The sequence below is a fragment of the Aethalodelphis obliquidens genome, unplaced genomic scaffold, assembly GCF_003676395.1.
Source record: "Aethalodelphis obliquidens isolate GAN/ISIS:26980383/991018 unplaced genomic scaffold, ASM367639v1 scaffold65, whole genome shotgun sequence".
NCBI lineage: Eukaryota > Metazoa > Chordata > Mammalia > Artiodactyla > Delphinidae > Aethalodelphis > Aethalodelphis obliquidens.
The window spans coordinates 1254633-1276474 of record NW_020838009.1 but is presented as its reverse complement, the minus strand read 5'-3'; the positions used below and the strand labels follow the sequence as shown (position 1 = coordinate 1276474).

Genomic DNA, 21842 nt, shown 5'->3' with positions numbered 1-21842 from the left:
GTCTGGGTCCTAACCCACTTTTTACGTTTTTTATTTAAATAACTTGAGTTGGATTTTATTCAGTTGGGTACTTACTCTCTTGTTTTTCTGGTCCTGACACAACCCTATCAGCATGAACCCTATGAAGTGATGCTGGGTGCATGTTTACAGCTGGCTTTGCCTGGACAGTCCATTGGAATCAGCTACTTAAAAACCAGATGCTTCATTGAAACTTGCACGTTATATCTTCTCTCATTTTTTCCCAAGTCAAATAACCTAAGTTTTTTCTTCGTGTGGTTTGTCATCCTGAGTTGATTGCTTCTGTTAGAAAAGAAGTCTCTAACTCTTTGTCTCCCTTTTTGCCTTGGCTACCAGGAAGCTCAGCACTTTATCTCATGTTCAGTTGCAGTAGTCATACTGTCTCCCCAGACTGTTCTTTTCAATCTGAAAGTATATTTTTATCTGCAAAGGTCCACTGTACCTCTGTGTTTTATGGTGACTATGTAATATTCTTTTTGAAAGTAAGTAGGGTTTGAGAATAAAATTAAAGCCACTAAATACACTTTAGTGTCTTTTACTGTACGAATAATAGATTTTGATTACTTGGTTGAGAAACATTAAAGTTTATTTCATAGTAAATATAATAATAGAATTCTTTTAAAATTGTGGGTGAAAATTGACTCCGAAGTTCTAGGAAATGTAGGAACGTGCAAGTATCACGATGTTAAAATTCAATCGTCTCCTAAAGAATGCTGACCAGGAGTAAAACAACTGAGCTGGAGGCGACCCGGCCAATGACTTAACAGACACTTCTCACCAGTGTGGGTTCCATTTTTGCTTTTCTCTATTATTCTAAAAAGGTCCTAAAAAGAAAATAATGTGCTAGTACTTATTTATAAGCTGTTGAAACTAAACCCATTAGTTTTAAGAAAAAAGAGGCTTTATTAGAAGTGAACAGACAGGGCCAGGGGCTGAGAAAGCCATGCAGTGCTCAGGAAGGCTCAGAACTGGGAGGCCGGACATTGGGTTGAGGACCCCCTCCCCACTGCCCTCCCTCCTCTTCCAGCTGCTGGACCAAGCTCTGGGCACCTTCCTGGACAGTCACATGGCCGCCAAGGAGGTCAGCTGCCCATTCTGCTTTGCAGAAGCCACCGCAGGTCCATGGTTCTGGGAGCTGTGTCACACCCCAGCGCACAGGCTAGTCCTGTTGCCAGGGTCCCAGAAATAGGCAGGCTTCCCTGCCAGGAAGGCGACTTAGATCCCGCTGGAGTACAGACAAGAACACTAAATCTGGTCAGCATACGTCCAATATGGCTGGTGACAGTAATAAAGGCGTGAAATGTATGGCTCTTAGGAAGAAAATAGAAATTTTACATAAATTCAAAATCGTTACACAGATTACTTAGCGGCAGAGTCTGTTGTGAAGGAGCCTATGAAACATTCAGTAATGTTCAGTCATCTGGGCATTCCCTAAGCTTTATCCCACTGTGTGCTGGTGTTAGGTGAGATATTAATGTTTTGTCCCCCAAAGTTTTCAAGGTTGAAATAAGTTTAGAAAACACTGTATGCTTCTCCTTGCCTGGGATGTTCTCAAAATGCACTGGACTCTGAGAAGTCTCACAGCAAACCAACCTGCTACATTTATATAAATCAAAATATCCCAAACTTAAAAAACAACAACACATCTCACACGCTGTAAGGAACTTCACTTGGAGATCTCACTTTGTGCCATGGGAGAAAGGACCTGCTTCGGCAGACTTGAGATTCACACATCTCTGAGTATATATTTCTCATGGATGTCAAGGATCTAAATGTAGAGAATATTAAAATAAAATGATAAACACTTTTTAAAGTCTAGAAAATTACCTCAAAGTTCACGTGTGCCTTGGATAACTATAAGCTATACCCAAGTCTTTTAAACTCACACTGGGACATGTGGAATTGAGAGCACACCTAAAATTCCCTAACGTGTGTGTTTTGTCAAACATGTTCCTTCGATTCTGCTCATATCCTTTACTTATGGCCTCACTACACAGCAACATTTCCTGTGCCTCCACCTGAGTTTGGTGTGCTTTTCTGCATTCGTTTTGTTTTTGGATTTATATTTGGAAAATCTCCTAGCTCTTCTCATTTGCATGTAAGATTTGTCTCATTTCTCAGTGATTTTGGGGCAGAAACCACGCCAGCATGTACATGTGGGGGCCTGATGTCCAGCCACTGGAGCCCCTTGAGTCAGGCTGCCGAGGGGTGTGACAAGGGGCAGCTCTTGGACCAGAGGCAGCTGAGCATCCAGCAGTGGACCCGCCTGACCGCGGGCGTCATGGGTGTGGTCCCCCCGCCTTGTGCTCCTCTCCTCCACCGGGGACTTTGGCTCGCTGCACTGGCTCTCTGCTTGCACCCCGGCTCTGAAGTCCTGCTTAGAAATGGTTCCAGTCTCTCCTGACATGGATGCAAACTCAGGGTGGTATGCGAGAAACACTGTAGTTTAGTGAGAATCAGACAGATATAAAGCAGGAACATCACACCCACAAATGTATGGTGATATATAGCTCAGGAAAATGTAACAAAGGAGGGAAGGATGTCTTGAGGGGGTCTTTGAGGAACAGTGGGATAATAATAACAGTATTGTTTCATAAGTTATGGGGCATGTGATTGCGTGGTTAGCCGTCTTAAGTCGGGATGCTTTCACGAGTGAAACAGGGAACCATGTCTAATCAGTCCTACACTCAGGTGCACACAGGCACCACCTGGGCACACCTGAGCACACAAGTGCCCTCCTTAACAACCAGTTGGCGAAGGCTTGACAGTCCACTGAAAACACCTTTTAAGAGCAGCTAAGACAGCAATGAAAAGAAGAGGAGTGATGAACAGTGTATAGATTGCTCTTTTTTGGCTCACGTGTGCCTGGTCTCTTGGCAATACTTGCTCACCGTGGATGCTTCCATTGGCAAGGTTATCAGAAAGTTGAAGGCATCCATTATTTTCCTTAAACGAGTCTACATTGAACATTATCCATTTGATTTTCCCATTGATTTAATGAAAGTGATTCCAAAAGCGTAGTACCTTTGTGAAACTTGATAAGGAAAACAATGAACATAACTGGAAGAAAAATCAGCACCCATATGAATGAAATGCAGGAAGTCGTTAATGAACAAACCTAAATTTCAAGCTCAAGTTTTCTACCTTCTTCAGCTCAGAGGGGCCTCAGCTTCAAGACTGACCACTACAGGGTAACTGATTCATTATCATTCAACTTGCGTAAAAAGGCAGAGTCACTTAAAAAAATAAGGCAACCAAGAGAAGAAAAGGAACCACAATACTGCAAGAGGCGAAAGTTTACTGTGTGTTTGAAGACCAACAAATGTTAATGTTGATGTAAAAGAATTAGGAAAGAACAAGTATTGAAAATAAACTTTGAAAATATAAGTTCATTATCAGAGTACTTTCTAAATTTGCCCATGCATTTTTTTATCTGTAAAGATTCTACTTACACTAAGTGACCTGGCTTTTCTTTTCCCATATTTGTGACATGGTGTGCAAAGGCACACAATTGCACCCACCCTGTCTCTCTCACACACACACATGCACACACGTGGAGACACTCAGATTAGGGACAACTTCTATTGTAAGTCAATTGGGAGTTGGAAGATATTTTTGCAAATAGGGAATTTTATGCATGGTTGGTATATCCATCAGCAGGGAAGTTCACAGAAGCCTGTTTAAGCCGCATACACTGCCTGCCACACGTAACCTGAGTCCCAGGTATGATGCTGTTGAAATGCTGCATCCGTGTCAGACCTGTTCTGGGTTGGGGGCTCAGAGGCCCTTCCATTGGACATAGCCTGTACTTTTATCCACCCTCAGCTCCTCCCTTGACCCCTCCAGCTCGGGGTCTGGAGCCTCCGTCAGTTCCACAAAATGATCGGGGAGGGGTCTAAAGAAATCTGCTCAGGCCACTCCCCTCTCAAGGTCAGTGGCACAAGGCAGCCTCTCATTCTCACTGCTGAAGGTAAGGGATCCAGATTCATTCTCCAGTTATAAACACAATGTCACCAAGAACTGGTGGTTTTTTTACAAAGAAATTTTACAAGCCCAGAAATCTACCTGTGTGTGTTTATGTAAAATGATTTTATAAATAAGACGTTGAACAGATGGGAAGAGCAATTTTAGTCCATTTGTGCCAGTGGAGTTGCATATATTCCCTTAATGCTAATATTCCTTTGTTACATTGTGGGAACAGTCTGCTTACTTATGAGGGTCACCGTTATTTAACTGTTTTGTTTCAAAGTTGATACTTCCAGGATCAGTAATCATATGCTGAGTTCAGATGTCCCATTTGACTATTCTCTACCCAAATTTGTTTTGTAATCCACTTTTCATCTATTTACTCAGTGAATTTGAAACAGAATCTATATGTTTACTTGTGGCTTCAAGCTGATTTTGACTTTGTACAGACAGCGCAGACTCTGAGCTAGTTTAATCTAGGAAATGAGAACATTAAACATATCCTTTATACATGAAAGTTTATGAAAAATATCCTGTGCACAAGCACAGACACACACAAGGTAGTTCAGGATGTTCTCCTTTTAAATCCAGGAGCACAGTAAACAAAAAGGGTATTTAAGTATGATGAGAACATTTTAGAGTGTTCAGATTTAGTTCCAGGGTTACATTGAGTGAAGAATGGGCTTCATTTTCACCGCAAAATATTAACTAATTTGAGTATCACTATAAACGGTGTGCTCATCTAGACATACCTTTTTTGTGTGTGTTGTGTATGCAGAAGTTGTGTATGCAGGTGCTGTGTATGCAGATGTGTACACAGGTGCTGTGTATGCAGGTGTTGTGTATGCAGATGTGTATGCAGGTGCTGTGTATGCAGGTGTTGTGTAGGCAGTGGTTGTGTAGGCAGGTGTTGTGTATGTACGGCACTAGGGCTTTCTATTTTTGTATTTGATTTTTAAAACTAGAATTTAAAATTTCCTCACCTCTAATATTAATTCATTGTAGCTGTTGAATATTTTTACCTTGTACAACAATTAATATTTATTGTGGAGCAAATATGTATTATTTAGATATCTGAAAAATGAAGATAAAAATGAAAAATGTCTGAGTTGGTTGAACCATCTCTAAGGGTTTCTTTAACCTTCAAATCAGATAATTGTGTTGCTGAGGCTATTTAAGCAAATGAAAGCACAGCTGTATATAAATATTTCTCTCTCTATATGTATTTACATATATGCAAATACATGCCCACAAACACATGTTCTTACACACACACACTCACACACATTACGATATCATGAGCTGGCTTCATGCTCTTCAGCATCTTTGTGAAAACGGGAAGCGCAGACCCCACAAGTGCCTCACGTCATGCTCCACGTCACGCTCCATGCCACGGCACTCACGGGCCCTGGTGACGTTCTCTGAGATGTTTGCCCAGGGGTCCCCAAGTGGCAATGAGCCCCTCTTTCCCAGAGACCACGTCACCTCACCCTCAAAGTCCCCTCCTTCCAGGGACCTGCATGCTCAACTCCACAGCAGGACGGCAGGTCCTCACCAAGAGCATCTGATTGAAAACCACAGGATCCAATTCAGGTTCTCTCATGACCCAGCTCTCGGCAGTAGCCACTTGTCTCGGAGTCTCACTCTCCCTCATCCAGAAATATCCAGAAATAAAGAGGATCTTTAGTTAACCTCTCAGTAAGAAAGGTATAGGACGGTTCTAGTCAAGCAGGAGAAAGAGCCCTCCGTGGGGTGTGTGTGTGCACGCGTCTGTGGGATCCTCCCACCACTTACACTGTGGAAGAGAACCCTCCTCGGAACATCACGGTTCACACTACCTTTAAGTAGAAATGGGAATCTTCACGGGGCAGGAAAGGAGGACACAAGAGGCCGAATAAGATAAAATCCACGTAGGTTTACATCATCAGATCAGATGGCAACACTCATGACAAAATAATCAAGAAAAAATATTCTGGACATTATTTAATCAAGTCTAACGTTAGTCCAATTCTACAAGCATTTCTCATCCACCAGAGATTTTATGGTTTATATACTAGAGATATCATGGTGATGAAAATGGAACATGAATTTTCTGGCCCTTATTGAGGTGGAGGTAATGTTTCTGGAAAGAGGGCACTGATAACCCAACAGTGTGCTTTAGTTTCAGGAAATGTCTCTAAATGTAAAAAGAACAGCGCTTTCTGCTGTTACGGGCTGAGTTCTGTCCCCCACACATTCACACATTGAAGCCCCAATCCCCAGGACTCAGAATGTGACTGTGTTTGGAGATGGGTCTCTAACGAGGTGATTACGGTAAAATGAGGTCATTGGAGTGGGTCCTAATCCCATATGACTGATGTCCTGATAAGAAGAGGAGATGAGGACACAGACACACACAGAGGGAGACCATGTGCGAACACAGCGCGAGGCAGGCCTCGGGACAATCCAGCCCTGCTGACACCCTGACCTCCATCTCCAGACTCTAGGACTGGGAGAGAATAAATTTCTTTTGTGCTGTTGGTTACAGCAGCCCTAGCTGACTAATATACTCTCTATGTAGACTTTTTTGTATGGTTAACTTAGACTGATAAGTACAAAAAAACTCCCCTATTCTACATTTTATCTTGAAGGTTCATTTATAGGTCACCTAATTTGAAGATGTTTTGCTAATCACTGAATGACTGTATATATATGCACACATATATGTACGTGAATGTATGTGAAATATATATTTATATATCTCACAATCTTATGGTCCAGATATTGTTCCTACTTTATAGATAAGTAGATGCAGCAGAGAGAAATTTCTGGAGTAGAACAGTGTAAGTGCTCAATAAATATTAGTGACTAATTTTTAGTTCTTATTGTCTATGGGCCAAATGGGCAGTCAGTTGAATGGCCTCAGCAGAGCTAATTTACACGTGACTAATCAAGACAATCTTGTTGAAAGCTCAAGAGCAGAGTATCAACTAAATGAATCTTTCAGGACTTGTCTTCCCTTGTGTTTTGTTAACCTTTTGGGTGAGGCTAACTTTCTGTAAAATAGACACAACCAGGCTCATGAATGGTTAGTTCATACGCTTTTCCTGGGATGTGGGTAAATTCAATATCCCCCCCTCCTGGACCAGGGAGTCCAGTGATGTCACACCAGGAGTATCTCACACCAAGTTCCTATTTATTTTATTACAAATATATACAAACGGGATGTAGCATTCAATCCATTGTATGGTTTCAATTTTATCAACTTGCATTTTTTATTGTTTCCCTGATGTTCAAGTTTGGAGACTTTTCTAAGTATCATTATAGATAAATATCAAGTCCTAACTAGTGCAGCCAGCATCACTGTAGCCAAAGTGAGCAGACCACGTAAGTCACGCACTAAAGAATTTTATCTCCTAGTGCTATACACACGTCACCTGCTTAATTAATGTATGTGAAAGAGAGAGAGAGAGAGATCATTCCAAGGTCATCTAATAGGTAAGAGATATGAAAGACCAAGAAACATGCTATCTACACAAAAACAAGGGACAGGATCAATGGCTCATCTTTTCCACAACATATCTTGTGTCCACAATATTGAGTGGACATGGTGGTGGGAACGCCTCCTATGACTGCTGGGATGAGCCCTGTACCTACTTTGCATCACCTCCAGGCAGAGAGATGCCAACCATCCCACAAGTTAGATGCCTGGTTTACTCACTTTCTCAGGCTTGGTGCTAGGCTTCTGAACTACACAGATGCACACAATGTTTACCCTCAGCCATGAGGACAGAATGGAATTTTGTGAAATGAGAAGCAGGATGGTGGCAGAGTTTGGGGTGGTGCCTGGTCCTGTCTCGAAGGAGGAGTCCGGGCGCTGGTTGTAGGTAGGATCAATTCAAGGACACGTGTGCACCCACGAGGCAGGAGGGGGTGTGCCTTTGTGCCCAAGCTGCAGGCACAGGACGGAGAGGTGGAGAAGAACTCCTCAGGGTCAAGGGTAGGGGGGCACCATTCTCACTGAGAAGCACCTTGGGAATTTGTCTGGGTCTGAGGGTTGCACCTCACCCCATCCACACGAACACCCACGAGCGTGACGATCATTGGTGGGGCTGGTTTGGCAAATGGCAGAATGTGCCTCCCCAGCTTCCGGCGGGGGGACTGTGCACTATCTCTTCAGCATGGACTATGGAGAAGCCAGGGCCATGTTCAGATGTGCCGTCTGGCTCTTTCAGAACATTTTCCAGAGTTTCTGTGACTGCTCAATCCCTGCCATTTAGCACGATGGCTGACACACAAAGATGTTCCATAAATGTTTGTTGAATGAATACATTCAAATTTCCATAGCAATGGCTTAAAAATAAGTCAGTCAGTGCCCTTTATAAATTGATTCTGCAACAACCATTTATTGATGGTGTACAATGAGAGAGCCTGTGTGCTAATTTCTGGGACCACACCGAGTACATCTGGCCCCTTGAGAAATCACCACGCACAAAGACAAACGCCCGCCAATCAAACCTTCAGACAATTCCACAAAACAAGAATGGGAGAAGTCACATCCTTCCCTAGCGGTCATCACCCCCAAGGTAACATGAATATCATCCCACTCACACCCCTCATGTGGTTTGTTCCCTGCTGTAAACTGTAGTAGCTCATGTGATCTGTACCCAATCTCCTTAGAAAAGCCTCCCTTTTACTACATTCTGATTATTTCTTTAAACAACTCATTTCAAAAAGGAAATCAACTTTCTCAGTGAATTTTAATTGAGCAGCTATTATGTTTTGACACTGCGGAGGGGATAAAAAGGCTTAAACCTACAGGAGTTTATATTTTAGTGATTTAGTTTTTATACAGGAGGTTTCACCTGCAATGATACAAGAAATACAATAGAAATTCAATTTTGTAAAATATATGCTAATATTGAGTATTAAAAAAAATTCCCATAGGACCTAATACTATGTTGGGGTCCTGGTGGTCTGTTTTTGTTCCCTGATTTTACATTTGTGTGTCTATATCCCCAAATCCAATACAAGCTCAGAGAGAAGGAGGACCCTGTCGACTTTTTTTGTTTCATCTTTTTAGTTCCTAGTTCTTTGCCCAGTCCAGAGTAGGCACCCAAGGAGACACAATTGCAAATGAATAAAAGGTACTCACACAGGTCCAATACAGCCCTTGTTTGAATACATATGCAATGTTTAAGGCAAACTGCAAACAGAGCAGAACTGGATCTCACGTGCCCTACTTTTCAATCAAGAGCCCTCTCTGTTTTGGAAGATACAGAAAATATGCAGGAAGATGAACTCTGATCAGAGCACAGGAAGAAAGACATCTGTAAGTTATTCTCTCTCTCCTGTCCGTTCTCCTTCTGTTCAAATCCCTTCATACCACCATGGTTTCTGTTTCTCTCATTTTATGATGTAAGGGGATAGATTAAGTCTTATTAGAGGAAAAGACAAAAAAGATTTATTTCACATCTTTATGAAATTTTAAAATTTAAAAAATGATGTTTTTCTCAACACTAAAAAGCATCATCATCAACCAAGTTCATTTTTTCACTATTTCTCAAGGAGTTCATGCTCTCAGGATTTTTTCTATACTTAATTTTTTAAATGTTTATCTAAAAATGAGTATATATTAGATTTCTGCTTCTCCAGACAGCTGATGGAGAATCTTTTAATATCTCAATATTCATTATTTCAATAAATGCTTATATGTATTTTAAATCTTGAGTCTGTCATCTGTATATATTATATGTATATATTAACAGTCTACAGAAAGTGCAATTTTTAATAACTTGAACTCTATTCATTATCTACATACAAAAGCCCCAAATAAATTTAACTTAACTAAAAAATACTTGTTTCTCAAGTGACAACAATAAAATGATATGAACTCCACATGTTTTAGATTTAAAATGAATAAACTTATCATACTAAATGCTTAAGAAGAAAATATCTCCCTGGATTTCAACCAGCCCTGAATAGACCCCCCTGCAGCTCTGAGAAGGGCTGGTACAGTGACACACATGCTGCCACCAAAGCCACCGTCAGGGGGATAGTATTTGCTCTCAGTTCAGTATCGTTCAAGGGCTGTCAAAGTTACTATATTTCCTGTTCTACTGTCTTAAGAGTTAAGCTATTATTTAACTTAGGGACAAAGCAATGATTTTTATTTCAAATTCACTTCTTCTTTAGAAAGAAAATTAGCAGCATGGACTCATTTGAATTAAAAAAATTTCTCCTTGAACCACATGTTTTGAATTAAAAAGTCACTTTCTGTTAGAATTCTGTTAGAATCCGGATGGTCCTTTACAAACTTTCATCCACGGTGTGAATATTTAGAGTTAAAACACAAATAAAATATCTTTATGTCTGTGGTTAAAGTAGGCCTTCCATGCTTTTATTCACCTAAGGAATAGTAAAAGGCAACATTGTTTTGCTCAACATCCAAACTTATAAAAAAATCTTTTAAAATTGTACATGGCTGGCAGTCTCTGAGCTTGTGCACCTTTATGTTCCAGTCCGAGCACAGTCTACTAGAAAGAGAGCATGTTTCCTTTAAGGACACAAAGATTCCACAGCCATAAGCCAAATGCAGGAGGAGCATCTGTTCCAGACAGGGATGAGTGAGCGCAGCCAGACGTGGGGGTAGAGGAGGTCAAAATCTATTTTGCTGACGTTTCTGTCACGTTTATTAAATTGGACTTTTCCAAAAGCAATTAAACTTTTAGGAAATGTTGCATTAATTTTTAAGAGAGGACACCTGTGTACTTCCGATGGACTTTGATAAAATAGTTTTAAAATCAATTATTGGTGTCCTAGGTGTACACTGTGAGCTACTTTATCATGATTCCAAAGTCCTGCTTCTGAGAAACAGAACCGCCCCACTTTTTGTTTGATTCTAACAGAGAAAGTATTTGACTTGGGCTCCAGTTTCAGAGAACTGGGTCCCCCTCTGTCCTATTTTCATGCCATATTTGAGAAATCACCTAAGACATTATACAATGATGAGGCAGATCTTCTGCCCATCTAATTCTTGGTAGGAAACAAGAATTAGAGATTTCATCTCAAATAAATGGAGTGGCAAAGATTAATTAAATCTGTAAAAGTCTCCAAAGCACATCCTAGTTGAAGTATTTAAAGGAACACTTTCTATTATGTGCGATCACCTGGCAGCCCTGAGCTAACATCTGGATGTAAGAGTTACCTCTGTATAGTAGAGAGTCCAGAAAGGAAGGATGGCTAATATATTCTGAGGAATATTAGCTGTATTTATCATTCAAATGGTGAAACAGCAGCAGAAAGAAGCTTCAATCTCTTTTGTGAGAAAGTTCTCTGTGGGCACCATTATAAAAGCACTTAGTGGAATGGATGTAACCAGATTTTAGCAGGTAATTACACTGGAAATGATAACTGTCCTATTCCACCTTTTGTTTACACACCAGCTTCTCTCTCTAGTCCTGGGAGGTTTTGATAGTAGCCGGTGTGGACATGAGCTGGAACTTTTTAGCTGCAGGGCACAGCCCCTGTGACTATTCACATTGGGGCTGTGTTAGTAGGTATACAAGCAGGACTGCTCTGTCTGCCTTCTCTGCATCAAAGCAGCCACATGAAGCCACCTCCAGTCCTGTGATTTTACGTGAACACAGCTTAAAAAAAGCTTTTAAAATTTCATCTCTTAGGGATTAAAAAAAAAATGGTCTTAAAATCTAAAAGTCACCTGATATGTCTCTTCCATCTTAAATGCTACTCTTTATCATTGTAAGTGTCCCATTTATTGGACACTATTTCTTAATCAAGCATAAAATGCCCTCTTTAGTATGAATATAAAAGTTATATTACCTGCTTGCTACTTTTTGAGATTTAAAAAATTTTTAACATTAACTTGATAATTTTCATAATTTAAAACAGATGATAGTGAATTTGTGTGTGTGTGTGTGTGTGTGTGTGTGTGTGTGTTTTATGACACAAAGGGACACTTACTAGCTGCTTTCTTACCAGAAACCAGATACTAGTTGTATTCATTCCCCATCCATGAAATAATAAAATGAAATTATTTTGCTACTCTTCATAGTTAATACCTGTAACTATAATAAAAGATGACTAAATGTCCACAGTGTATGGAGAGAACTCAGGCACTCAGATTAACTCTTTATTTTCAAATATTTATCATTCTTAAGAAAAAAATCAGCTGTCTTTGCAAGTGGCCAAGTTTATTTTGGGGAAAATTACTGATAGCTTAAAAAGCAAACATTTCCACTTCTAGGTTGCCATTTCTTGGATATGGTTCCTGGGAAAATGGATTCACTCACAAATCTGTGGATGGAGGTTTAGGGCTCTCAGAGCTACATTTGCTGTGATGTTGCTTAAACATCAGGAAATCAGAGGCAATAGCCCCCGTCCCCATTCCTTTTAAATAAAATAAACAGGGAAATAAAATTTTAATCACCCAAGAGGGATGTTTGGAACCAAAGCAGTCACATATGCAAGTACAAGAGTCCAGGTTTTAAATTTCTCAGTGTGCCCTCCCCTTCTGTTTCTGGAAGTTCCACAGAAGGGTATCAGATTCACATGTGGATCAAGAATTAAGCAGGCGTTTTCCCCTCTTTCTGAAAGTAATGTCCCTTTCTTTGATAGTGATACATTCTTAAGGGAATTATAATATATTAATAGTGAGGAATAAACAATTCTTTTTGCATAATCCAGTATTTCACAGCATGTATTTCAGTGCAGGAGAACCATTTAACTGAAAAGACGGGTTAATTTGGCTTCACTATTTACAGAGACTCGACAACATGAAACAGGTCTTTGCTGCTCTCAGGCAGTACATGGCTGTGTGGCTTTTTCTCGTGATGTATAAGCGCATGGATACGCTAACACTCAATAGTCTGACTATTTTGTGAAGCACATCGTGCTTTTCATATTTCACTTGACATTCACCTTGTTTTCTTTATTCAGTTTAGTAATGGCTAAAATAAGTGCTTTTAAAATCTTGCTTATCATGTGAAAATTTATCCTTTTAGAAATCTTGTTTGCTAGTAATTAAGAGCTCCATTACCAGTGCAGCATTTAGAGATAATATTTTTAAATGATGAAGAACGGAGTAGTATAATTATTTTTGGGTTTATGAGTTGTTCAAAACTGTCCGTATTACAAAACCAGTGCTTTCATTTTCTAGCATTTTAGAAAAAGAAGCAGGCAGACATAAAAAATGCTCAAATGTTTCCACTGTCTTCACTCTGTATATATGTATATAGGTATACACACACAACTACAAACATCTATGGTTTTTAAATTGAACACTGAATGCTTTCAGAGCATAAGTTGTCTCTCCATGCCTCAAGAAAAGAAAAATGCAATTTCCTTATTCTGCATTTCCTTACATAATGCTCTTCTGGGACAGCACTTCTGCAATAACCGAATCACCACTATTTAGCTATGGATACCTGAATCTCATATTTTTATTCTAAATTCAAGTTCACTCATCATATCTAATGCCCTTGAAGCAATCTCAAATTACTGCTATTACACGGGTCACTAGAAACCAGAAGTACTAATACAAATTTTAAAAAGAGAAAGGAAGAAGCCCTCACATAATTAGAGGATGGCGAACAGTTTCATCAATTTAATTTTATCACCTAATCCAGCCCTTCCTCTGGAGCTGTGGGCGAGCGAGGCAAGCGGTGAGCACGGATGCTCGGCTGTGATGCAGGAGTAAGTCCCCAGCAGCCAGGATGAGACCCGCCAGCTACTCTGCCGCCGCGGGGGCTGAGAGCCACGGGCCTCCCACCTTCATCCTTGGCCCATCTTTGTATTTCATTAGCTTTGCACGGAATTCCATTTCACAACAAGCCTGTGTCTGCAGTCCATCTGCTCTACTTATCCTGTTCCTTTTGCCAACTTTTTATCTGCATTTCCCCACGTTCTGCAACCGGCCACTCCTACCTCCTCATGATTCATCAGCTTACTTCTGCAGAGATTTACCCGTGTGTTAGCTTCCAAAATTCACCCTCAATTTTCTAAAACTCTGTGTAACTGATCTCCCTGGAACAGTACGTGAAATTCAAGCATTAACTTAGTTTGCCATCAAATGCCTCAAAAAGATAGGTGGTGTGTTGATGCTGAATTCAAGGGGACCGAGTTACCAAATGATTGTTTCTACAGCATTTAAAATAGTTCTCCAAAGTTCCCTCCCTTTCTCTGTTTTAATGACTGACGCACTTCACTTAAAACCTTGTCTTCCTGTTTACCTCCTGGAACCAACTGAATTAGTATCAGTACCCAATCCATTTCCTAATATGTTTGTATTGAAAGAGCAATCTTTTTTTATTTCCAGAAATTTCAGTCATTTTATACATTGTATATACTCATGGGTCAAATGTTAAAAACATTTTATTCACAAAATTCATTTCACGCCAACACACAGCTTCTTTTTGGAAAACTACTCTCACCAAAGAAAGATCAAGAGAAACAAAAGAGAATACATATACTATTTTAAAAATTAAAAATACACCTATGAAATTCCTCAGGCATATTACCCTGGAGGTATCCAACGGTCCAGAGATTAACTGATAAAAATTTAAGTGACTTACCTTTATATACTACACTATTTTGATGATGCTGCCTCTTGTGCTACCTGCTTGAGTTGATACTAATTTAAGAACCCTTCAACCTTTGCCTTTATTATTTAGGGTTAAAATATATACCTTTTACAATATTCACACATTCAATTCTTTTGTAATACAGGCAGACATTTCTCTAATACAACCACATAACAGACGTGGTTGTGTGCAATCACCCCACATAATTTCACCCAGAACTGTAAAGCAGAGCACAGTCTCCTAGAATTCTCCGAGAGAAATGAGCTAAGTGGGTATTTTGTGTGGGCAGGCAGCAGTCAACTCTCCTAAACTACAAGAGCTGCCAGGGTTTTCTGAAAGTCTTTGCATGAAATAGAAGCAGAATAAACTGACGGGTCTCACATGTTACAGGGGAGGTGAACACTCCGTAACCACATGTGTAAAAAAAAAACAACCCTGTCCTTTTCACAGATTTTTTTTAACTGCCTGTTTTTTTCCCATAAAAACGTCAAAATTTGACATTTCTTGTTTGTACAGAAAACGTAAAACATTTATAAATAATTTCTAAGGTAAAGTCCCAACTAAAAAATAACACATGGAGAGAAATGGACAGCACTGGGTCCTAATAAAATAACAAGAGGATTGGTGGGTGGGGAGGTTTGCTCAGTATCCTTTTGAAAGTTTTTCTGAGAGACAAATGCAGGTCTCGGCTAGGTAATACCCAAAGTCATATTCTGTGACTAAGTTTTATTTTTATTTTTACTTTTAACGATATAAACTACTTTCTGTGTGGTATGGTGACTAAAAAATACCTCCTACAGGAAAAAATTGTACTTCCGAGACTCTGGATCATAGTTAATAATAATGGGAGTATGGTATCAATTCTACACTGATACTGTAGCGATAGAGTTTTTATTTCGGAGCCCATAGATTTTGACAATAAAAAGCATAATAAAGAAATCATAACAAAGCCACTTTTAGAGAATACATATAGCAAGCCAATAGCACTTTGGCTGACAGCTCCAGGAAACTAAAAGTTATGATGCAGCTTCAAAATGACTCTTGTTCATTAGAACAGGTGGAAATATACTTGTCATTGGCCAAAAAAATGAACATTTATTTTAATTTATTTATTCACATACAAAAAGAACTCCTTCTTTGTGCTCACAATCAGTGGCTTTAGTTAGTACTAAGTAGAGCCTTACCAAAATTCCTTAACAGCCACCCATGCACGTGTGGATTTTAAATTGTGACAAATATAGAGCTTTATTATTAGATAAGCTTAAAAGCTGAGGCTGTGCTATTCAATTACTGTTATTAAGATTCATGAATATTAGAACATAATTTAAATTCACTATTGTCCTGATAGAAGAGGGGAGAAAAGCATCCGTAATAACTGGGAATTATATACAAACTGATCTATTCCCAGGAAAACGCAAATAAACATTTAAAGTGCTCTGTCATTGCTGTTTTCTTTTCGTTTGACCACACACACTTACACTGTTAACTTTCCCCTAAAAAGTGAATACTTAGCAGTTTGATTTGACTCACAGACCATGATAAGCTGTCGGCAGATGCCATAGGAAATTTCACCCCGCGGATAAATGTACGCATAACAGGAATTAGCACACACATCCTGATTACCCTTTCCCACTTCAGTTTTTGGCTATAAAAATTAAGAGACTTGGTATATTGAAAACAAAGCATATAAATATTTCATATAAAATCTATTCTGAATTGTCATAGTTAAGTTTATAGCCAATGAAGTCCTCCTTCAGATTTTCTTGTCTTCCTTTCCGAAATCAAATGCCTTATAAGCTGGCATGACTGACTTTTAAAGGTACAAAAAATGAATTTGGAGAAAGGCACAAATGTTCATCAGCTTATATGTTCTTTCTATAGGTTTTGCTTTATTGTAAAATATTATTCCATGCTTTTCAATTTTAAGTATACTAAATAAAAAGACTGGAAAATAAGAACTCTTGAAGTACACAAGAGAACGTTTCCTTTTTATCTCTTTTAAAAGTTATATTCATTATTAAATTCTGTGATTTTTTTCAGTATCATTGTCACTTTCTGTTAGCATTATTTTTGGAAGACATTAACAGATCTGTTTCAGAGTGAAATTTTCAGGTAACAAAGTGAATAGCTGGCATTCATTTTAGCAGCTCAAGAGTTAAACTAGAATGACAGAATCACCCCCTTTGACACCGAAGGCTCTGAAACCTTCCTGGGAAGTTGTCGCCTTGCTCCCTGCCACCCTGACATACAAACATAATTAACGACTGTGTGCTATTGGCATTTATGTCTTCAAACCGCCCGGCTAATTTCTATTATTGGAAGAAGTCGGGAAGGACTCGGGGACTGTTTGAGAGCAGTTAGGAAAAGATGGGGCAGAAGTCCTCTTGGGAGAGGACTTACAACTTCAACCACATCTAACTCTGCACGCTCCAGCAGAGAAACCGGAAAATCTGATACATTTTAGTTGTGTCTTTTCAACTGTTCTTTATGGCTCTCTGGTCACTTAAAAAAAAAAAACAACCTTATTTCAAATAATAAGAACTGAACTTTCTCCTGCAGACTCATGATAAGGAGCTGCTGATAACAAGTTCCTCTCTGGGGAAGAGCTGGCAGCCCTGGAAGACTCCTTCCACCCTCCCGTGGAAGGGACACCGGCTAGGATGACATTTCAAGACCGGCCTCCTCCGTGGAGCTGGGCCGGCTGTGCACCAGCCCCTGTGGGAGCCCTAGACTACTGATGGGACTAACTTCAGGTGGATCCTCTCCAAACAGATCGGGAACCAGGCACAGACAGGATGGTGTGTCAGGAGCAACCTGTCATCGGCTGCTTTTTCTCCTTCTCTGGTTTGCAGTTTTTCTCACCTCTAACAAGCTGTAATGCCTGTTTCTCTTTTCATGTATTAATTTCTGCTTATTCCCCCCAGATAAGCCCTGTTTCTCTCTGCAGGTCCCCGTGCTTACAAAACAACGGGTACCACTCTAAATAGAAACTGTCAGCCAACGAAGGGACGCTGTTTCCCGGGTTTGCCCACTCCTTCCTCCAAGACAGTTTGCATGGAAAAGCTGGCACGAGGTCCCGTCCCTCGTTCTTAGGGCTGCTGGCTTAAGAGAGGGTTTCCTTTGGCCCCCGAGCTAACGTTGCCTCTGCGAGGGTCAGAGGCAGTGCCGGTGGCCAGCGGCCAGGGAGTGCGAGTCCAGGGAGGGCCCGTACTCCAGTCAAAGGAACAGCCCCGTCCTCAGCCCCTCTCCTCTGCCTTTTGCTGAGCCCTCTGCTCCGTTGGTTCGCCACCCTCTCTGGGCTTGCGGAAGCCCCGGCATTTACAAAAGGATCTGAACTCCAGAGCCGAGCGCTCTGCTTTGTACCGACCGACATCCCACCAGCATCCTGAAGTGAAGCTGCTGGAAACTGGCAAAGCCCACAGACAAGAGGAGGCGGCGCAGCGCGGAGAGTTCGCGGCAGACGGCGCAGAAAGCCGGCTCCTTACCTTTGCGCTTGGACCTCCTCCTCCTCCTCCGCTTGGACTTGCATTTCAGTTGACTGCTCAGCCCTCCGGACCCTCTGCTGGTCCCCAAGACCGATGCCATGGCTGGGACCCGGTAAGTGGAACAGGGCAGGAATCCTTTCTTAAACAATTTCACCTTTCCTGCTCTTGTCGCCCGCCGCCGCCGTCGCCGGTAAATGCGTCTGCAAATCAGGGAGCAGGTTCACTTTTTAGGACTGAGCACTCAAGCGCTCCCGCCCGCCCTCCTCTCTAATTGTTCTCTGTCACTTGTTTCCAGCTGGGCTGAGAGCCGCGATCTAAGCTCCAGTGCCAAAGCGCTCTAGGGCCGGAGGGACCGCGAAGGAAAGGTGCGCCCGGCCCAGGCCCCCCCTCCTCCTCTTCCCCCTCTTCCTGCCCCGGCAGCCTCTCTTGATCTGGGCTCCAAACGCAGGGCTCTACTTTGGCACCTCTGCTAGTTGTTTGGCACCAGCCACTTTGAAGCCAATCACGCAGGGAGCTTGTCTATTTGCTGCTGCAAAGTCTAATTAGATCCAATCACAACTGTCTGCTGGCTCTGACATCAGCACCACCAGCCCTGTGCATGCCCTGTCAGCTTGCAAACTCAGCTCCCATTTGGACGGATGGAGCTGCCCAGGACCCGTGGAGAGGGAAGGAGATTGCACAGGAGGGAGGGAACAGGCAGGCTGAGCCAGCTTCTCAGGGAGAAGCCTGAGGGGCAGCTTGCAGAGGAATCTACCCCAGATCCAGGCTTCCTGCTCAGACCAAAGGGACAGGGCATTACCCCTCTGTGCGCTCAGAAAGATGCAGAGACTGTATCTCCAGCCAAACAGTTTTTAACTAGTGAATCCGTTATAATGCTTGTGCGTCAAGGGGAAAGTCTCTCTCTAAGAAATACCAAGCTCTCACTTCCTCAGAAAGGGGCTAAGGTTTGCAGTTCCCCGGGAGACAGCCTCTTAGGGGTATTCATTTCTCAGAAACTGCATGTTTGTCTGTTTGCTTGTTTTGCTTCTTCCTTCATATCCCTTGGCTGTTACCTCTGCACAAGAGAAATACTGCATAAAGACGTAGGTGTTCGGATCTGAGTCTGATTTTTAAAGCCAGGGATTTCAGTAGGTTGCTCTATTTAGGGAACAATGAAATGAAAGGCAGAGAGGGCTTTCATCTAATAGTTTTATTGCCAAATGTAACATTCGGAAGAAGGTAATATTTACAAGGAGATGGATTGCAAATTGAACTAGTTTTGAACAGTTTTTTCAGGGTTATCCTATTTTTTCAAGACTATGCTTATGCAACCTTAAACATCTAAAGTAAAATATAAAAAGGAAAGTAATCCAGCCATCGTCATTGCATTCTGCATTTAAATCACATAAGCTATTAATTATAGTAGTAACGGTTTGGGAAAAAATCCACTCTAAAAGTCATTAGCATTAACACGATGATGTGAAAATGGCACACAAATACTTCTATTTCCTACTTTACATACACCATTTTCAAGCTCCTTATGGACCTAGAAATTTCCAGATAATTTTCTATGAGGTAACAATACTCTCTCTAAGGAACGCTGGAAGCAATCAGGATGTTGGGATATGTTGCTATGTGGTGAGCTGCTGGATCCTGGCTCAGTTCTCACTGAAGAGAGGGAGAGAGGAGGGCATCTGATTTCAAATCCTAACCCCACTGCTCTGACTTTGGGCAAGTGATGTAAACTATGCCTCAGTTTCCTCATCTGTGAAATGGGGGTAATCACAAAGCTGCCTCTCAGGTTCATTCATCCTTGAGAATCAGTATAAACAGTGACTGGTGCATACTAATCACTTTATGATTATTTAGTAAATCAATCCAATAAATAATTTTGAAAGAATGAGCACATTATTACACGTCGGGCTCAGAAAGCAGGGGCTTGTGTATTTTCCATTTAGGAGTTTAACTGTCTGGCTCATTTCAGGCTGATAAATGCAGTCACACCAGGGTCCCTCTATGTGCCAGGTTCAGCCATTTCCTTCCACCGACAACACAGCTCAATGCTGCTGCTAATTTCTAGAGAATGCTGGAAAAGCGCACTGCCCGCCTACTTACTCTCTGTGGCATGAAAGGTATTGGAGAGCATCAACTGTTATCTGGAAACACAGTTGTAGGACTCCCCCTGTGGAACCTCTGAGCTTCCACAATACACCTGTACTAACCCAGAGTTTCCCTATATAGGCTTTTGCCAAAGACCAGTCCCTGAGTTCAGAAGCCAAGGGAAAATGCTTTGGGCAGAAATACAAACAGCTGCACCTTCCAGCCTGTCTGCATTGATCAGGGCCCCCTCGCATCCCATCATGAAAGATGCTGCCTACGAGGCCCTGGTGTACTGAATCCCCTTTGTTGGAGAGTGGGTGTGGTTATCGGAGGATCCAGCTTCCAACCTTGGGGAGGGGGCTGGTCAAGGCAGCAAAATCTAAAACTAGACTTCAACACTTAGTTTAAATCCTGATTTGAAACTTGGTCAAGATCAAAATCTTGGCTAATCTTTACCTTTCTTAAAGTTCCCTCCAATTTGGTTATTTTGGGGGTATAATTTATGCAAACGTTATTTTTGCATAGATAGGTGCTATTTTCTGTTTTTTATTTATCTTGCATAAGATCATGCATAATAGGTAGGGCAGGGCACACTAAGGCCCAGCAGCAGCAATGAAGTTGTAAAGTTGTATCTCCTTGGAGGAAAGGCTTTTGAACAAGAGGCTCAGGATCACACACTTTTTGACGCAGGACGGCAGGAAGTGATCAGTGCTCACAGGCTTCCTATGAGCCTTTTTTGCCTTCTATCTGTTTCTAGATCACTTCAGCACAGCTTGGCAGCTTAAAACGCTGCACAGAAGTTGGAAGAGGATCAGGCGCCCAAGTCACCCTACTGGCCATCAGGAGATGTTGCTGGTGTGTGTCTTCAGCCCGTCTGAGCCAGAACAGAGAGCTGGGAGTGGGGGGCCTCAGCAGGCTGGGGGCTGCCCAGACAGTCACATGTGACCCACATGTATCTGTGCGGGGGAGCTGGACAAGGACAGAAGGGAGGGCTGGCAGAGCCTGGAGGGAAGCGGTATCCTCATGCGACACTGCCTTTGTGCTGAGGAAGGTGTGGCTTCAGTCAAGGCTGGATGGGGTCCCCGTGGGCTGTTCCCAGCACCCCAGGATTTCCATCCTGGGTCTTATCAGGACTGTAATTGCATAGCTGTTCCGGGTGGTGGTTTTGTTCGTTCCTCACATGTCTCTCCCTCCTTAGGCCCTACGAGCTGTGAGGGGACCCCCATGCCGGGTCTGTGGTCCAAGCACACGTGGGGGACATGGAGCCAGCCCAGATCGGATCTGCCCCTGGTTCAAGATACGTTACTGAGTTTATACTGAGTCTGGTTAGATTTTCTCAAATCCTCCTTTTACCCAGGAGGAAGCTGAGGCTCAGAAAATTTAGGAAATTTGCCCAAATTAACCGAGGTTAGGAGGAGGCTCTCAATGGGATCATTCCAACTGTGATTTTTACCACTTTCCTCTGCTCATTTTTACGCTAGAGTTGGAGACCCAGTAACTTTGTGAACTTCTGTAAGCCTTCTTGGAGAGAGCTGAAAATATGTTAAATAGTGATTCTGAGCTTCAGTGAGCGTATGTGTGTGTGATTTATAAATACAGAAATAACTCAGCTCTCTCTATATATACGTGTATCGTTACATCTGTATCTGGACACCTCTTTCTAGATGGGCATCCAGACACAGATGTGCACGGTGTGAGTGAGGAGCCGGTGGCA

General features: G+C 41.7%; 1 protein-coding gene across 1 annotated transcript in view; it reads right to left on the bottom strand.

Annotated features, from left to right (window-relative positions):
- The window catches only part of ADARB2 (adenosine deaminase RNA specific B2 (inactive)), a 364323-nt gene extending 346071 nt beyond the window's left edge, over nucleotides 1-18252 (bottom strand). Inside the window, exon 1 of the mRNA XM_027089230.1 lies at nucleotides 18050-18252. Coding sequence (XP_026945031.1) covers nucleotides 18050-18149 — 100 coding nt within the window. The 5' untranslated portion in view covers nucleotides 18150-18252. The remainder of the gene's footprint in view (nucleotides 1-18049) is intronic.
- Between the last annotated feature and the right edge of the window lie 3590 nt (nucleotides 18253-21842).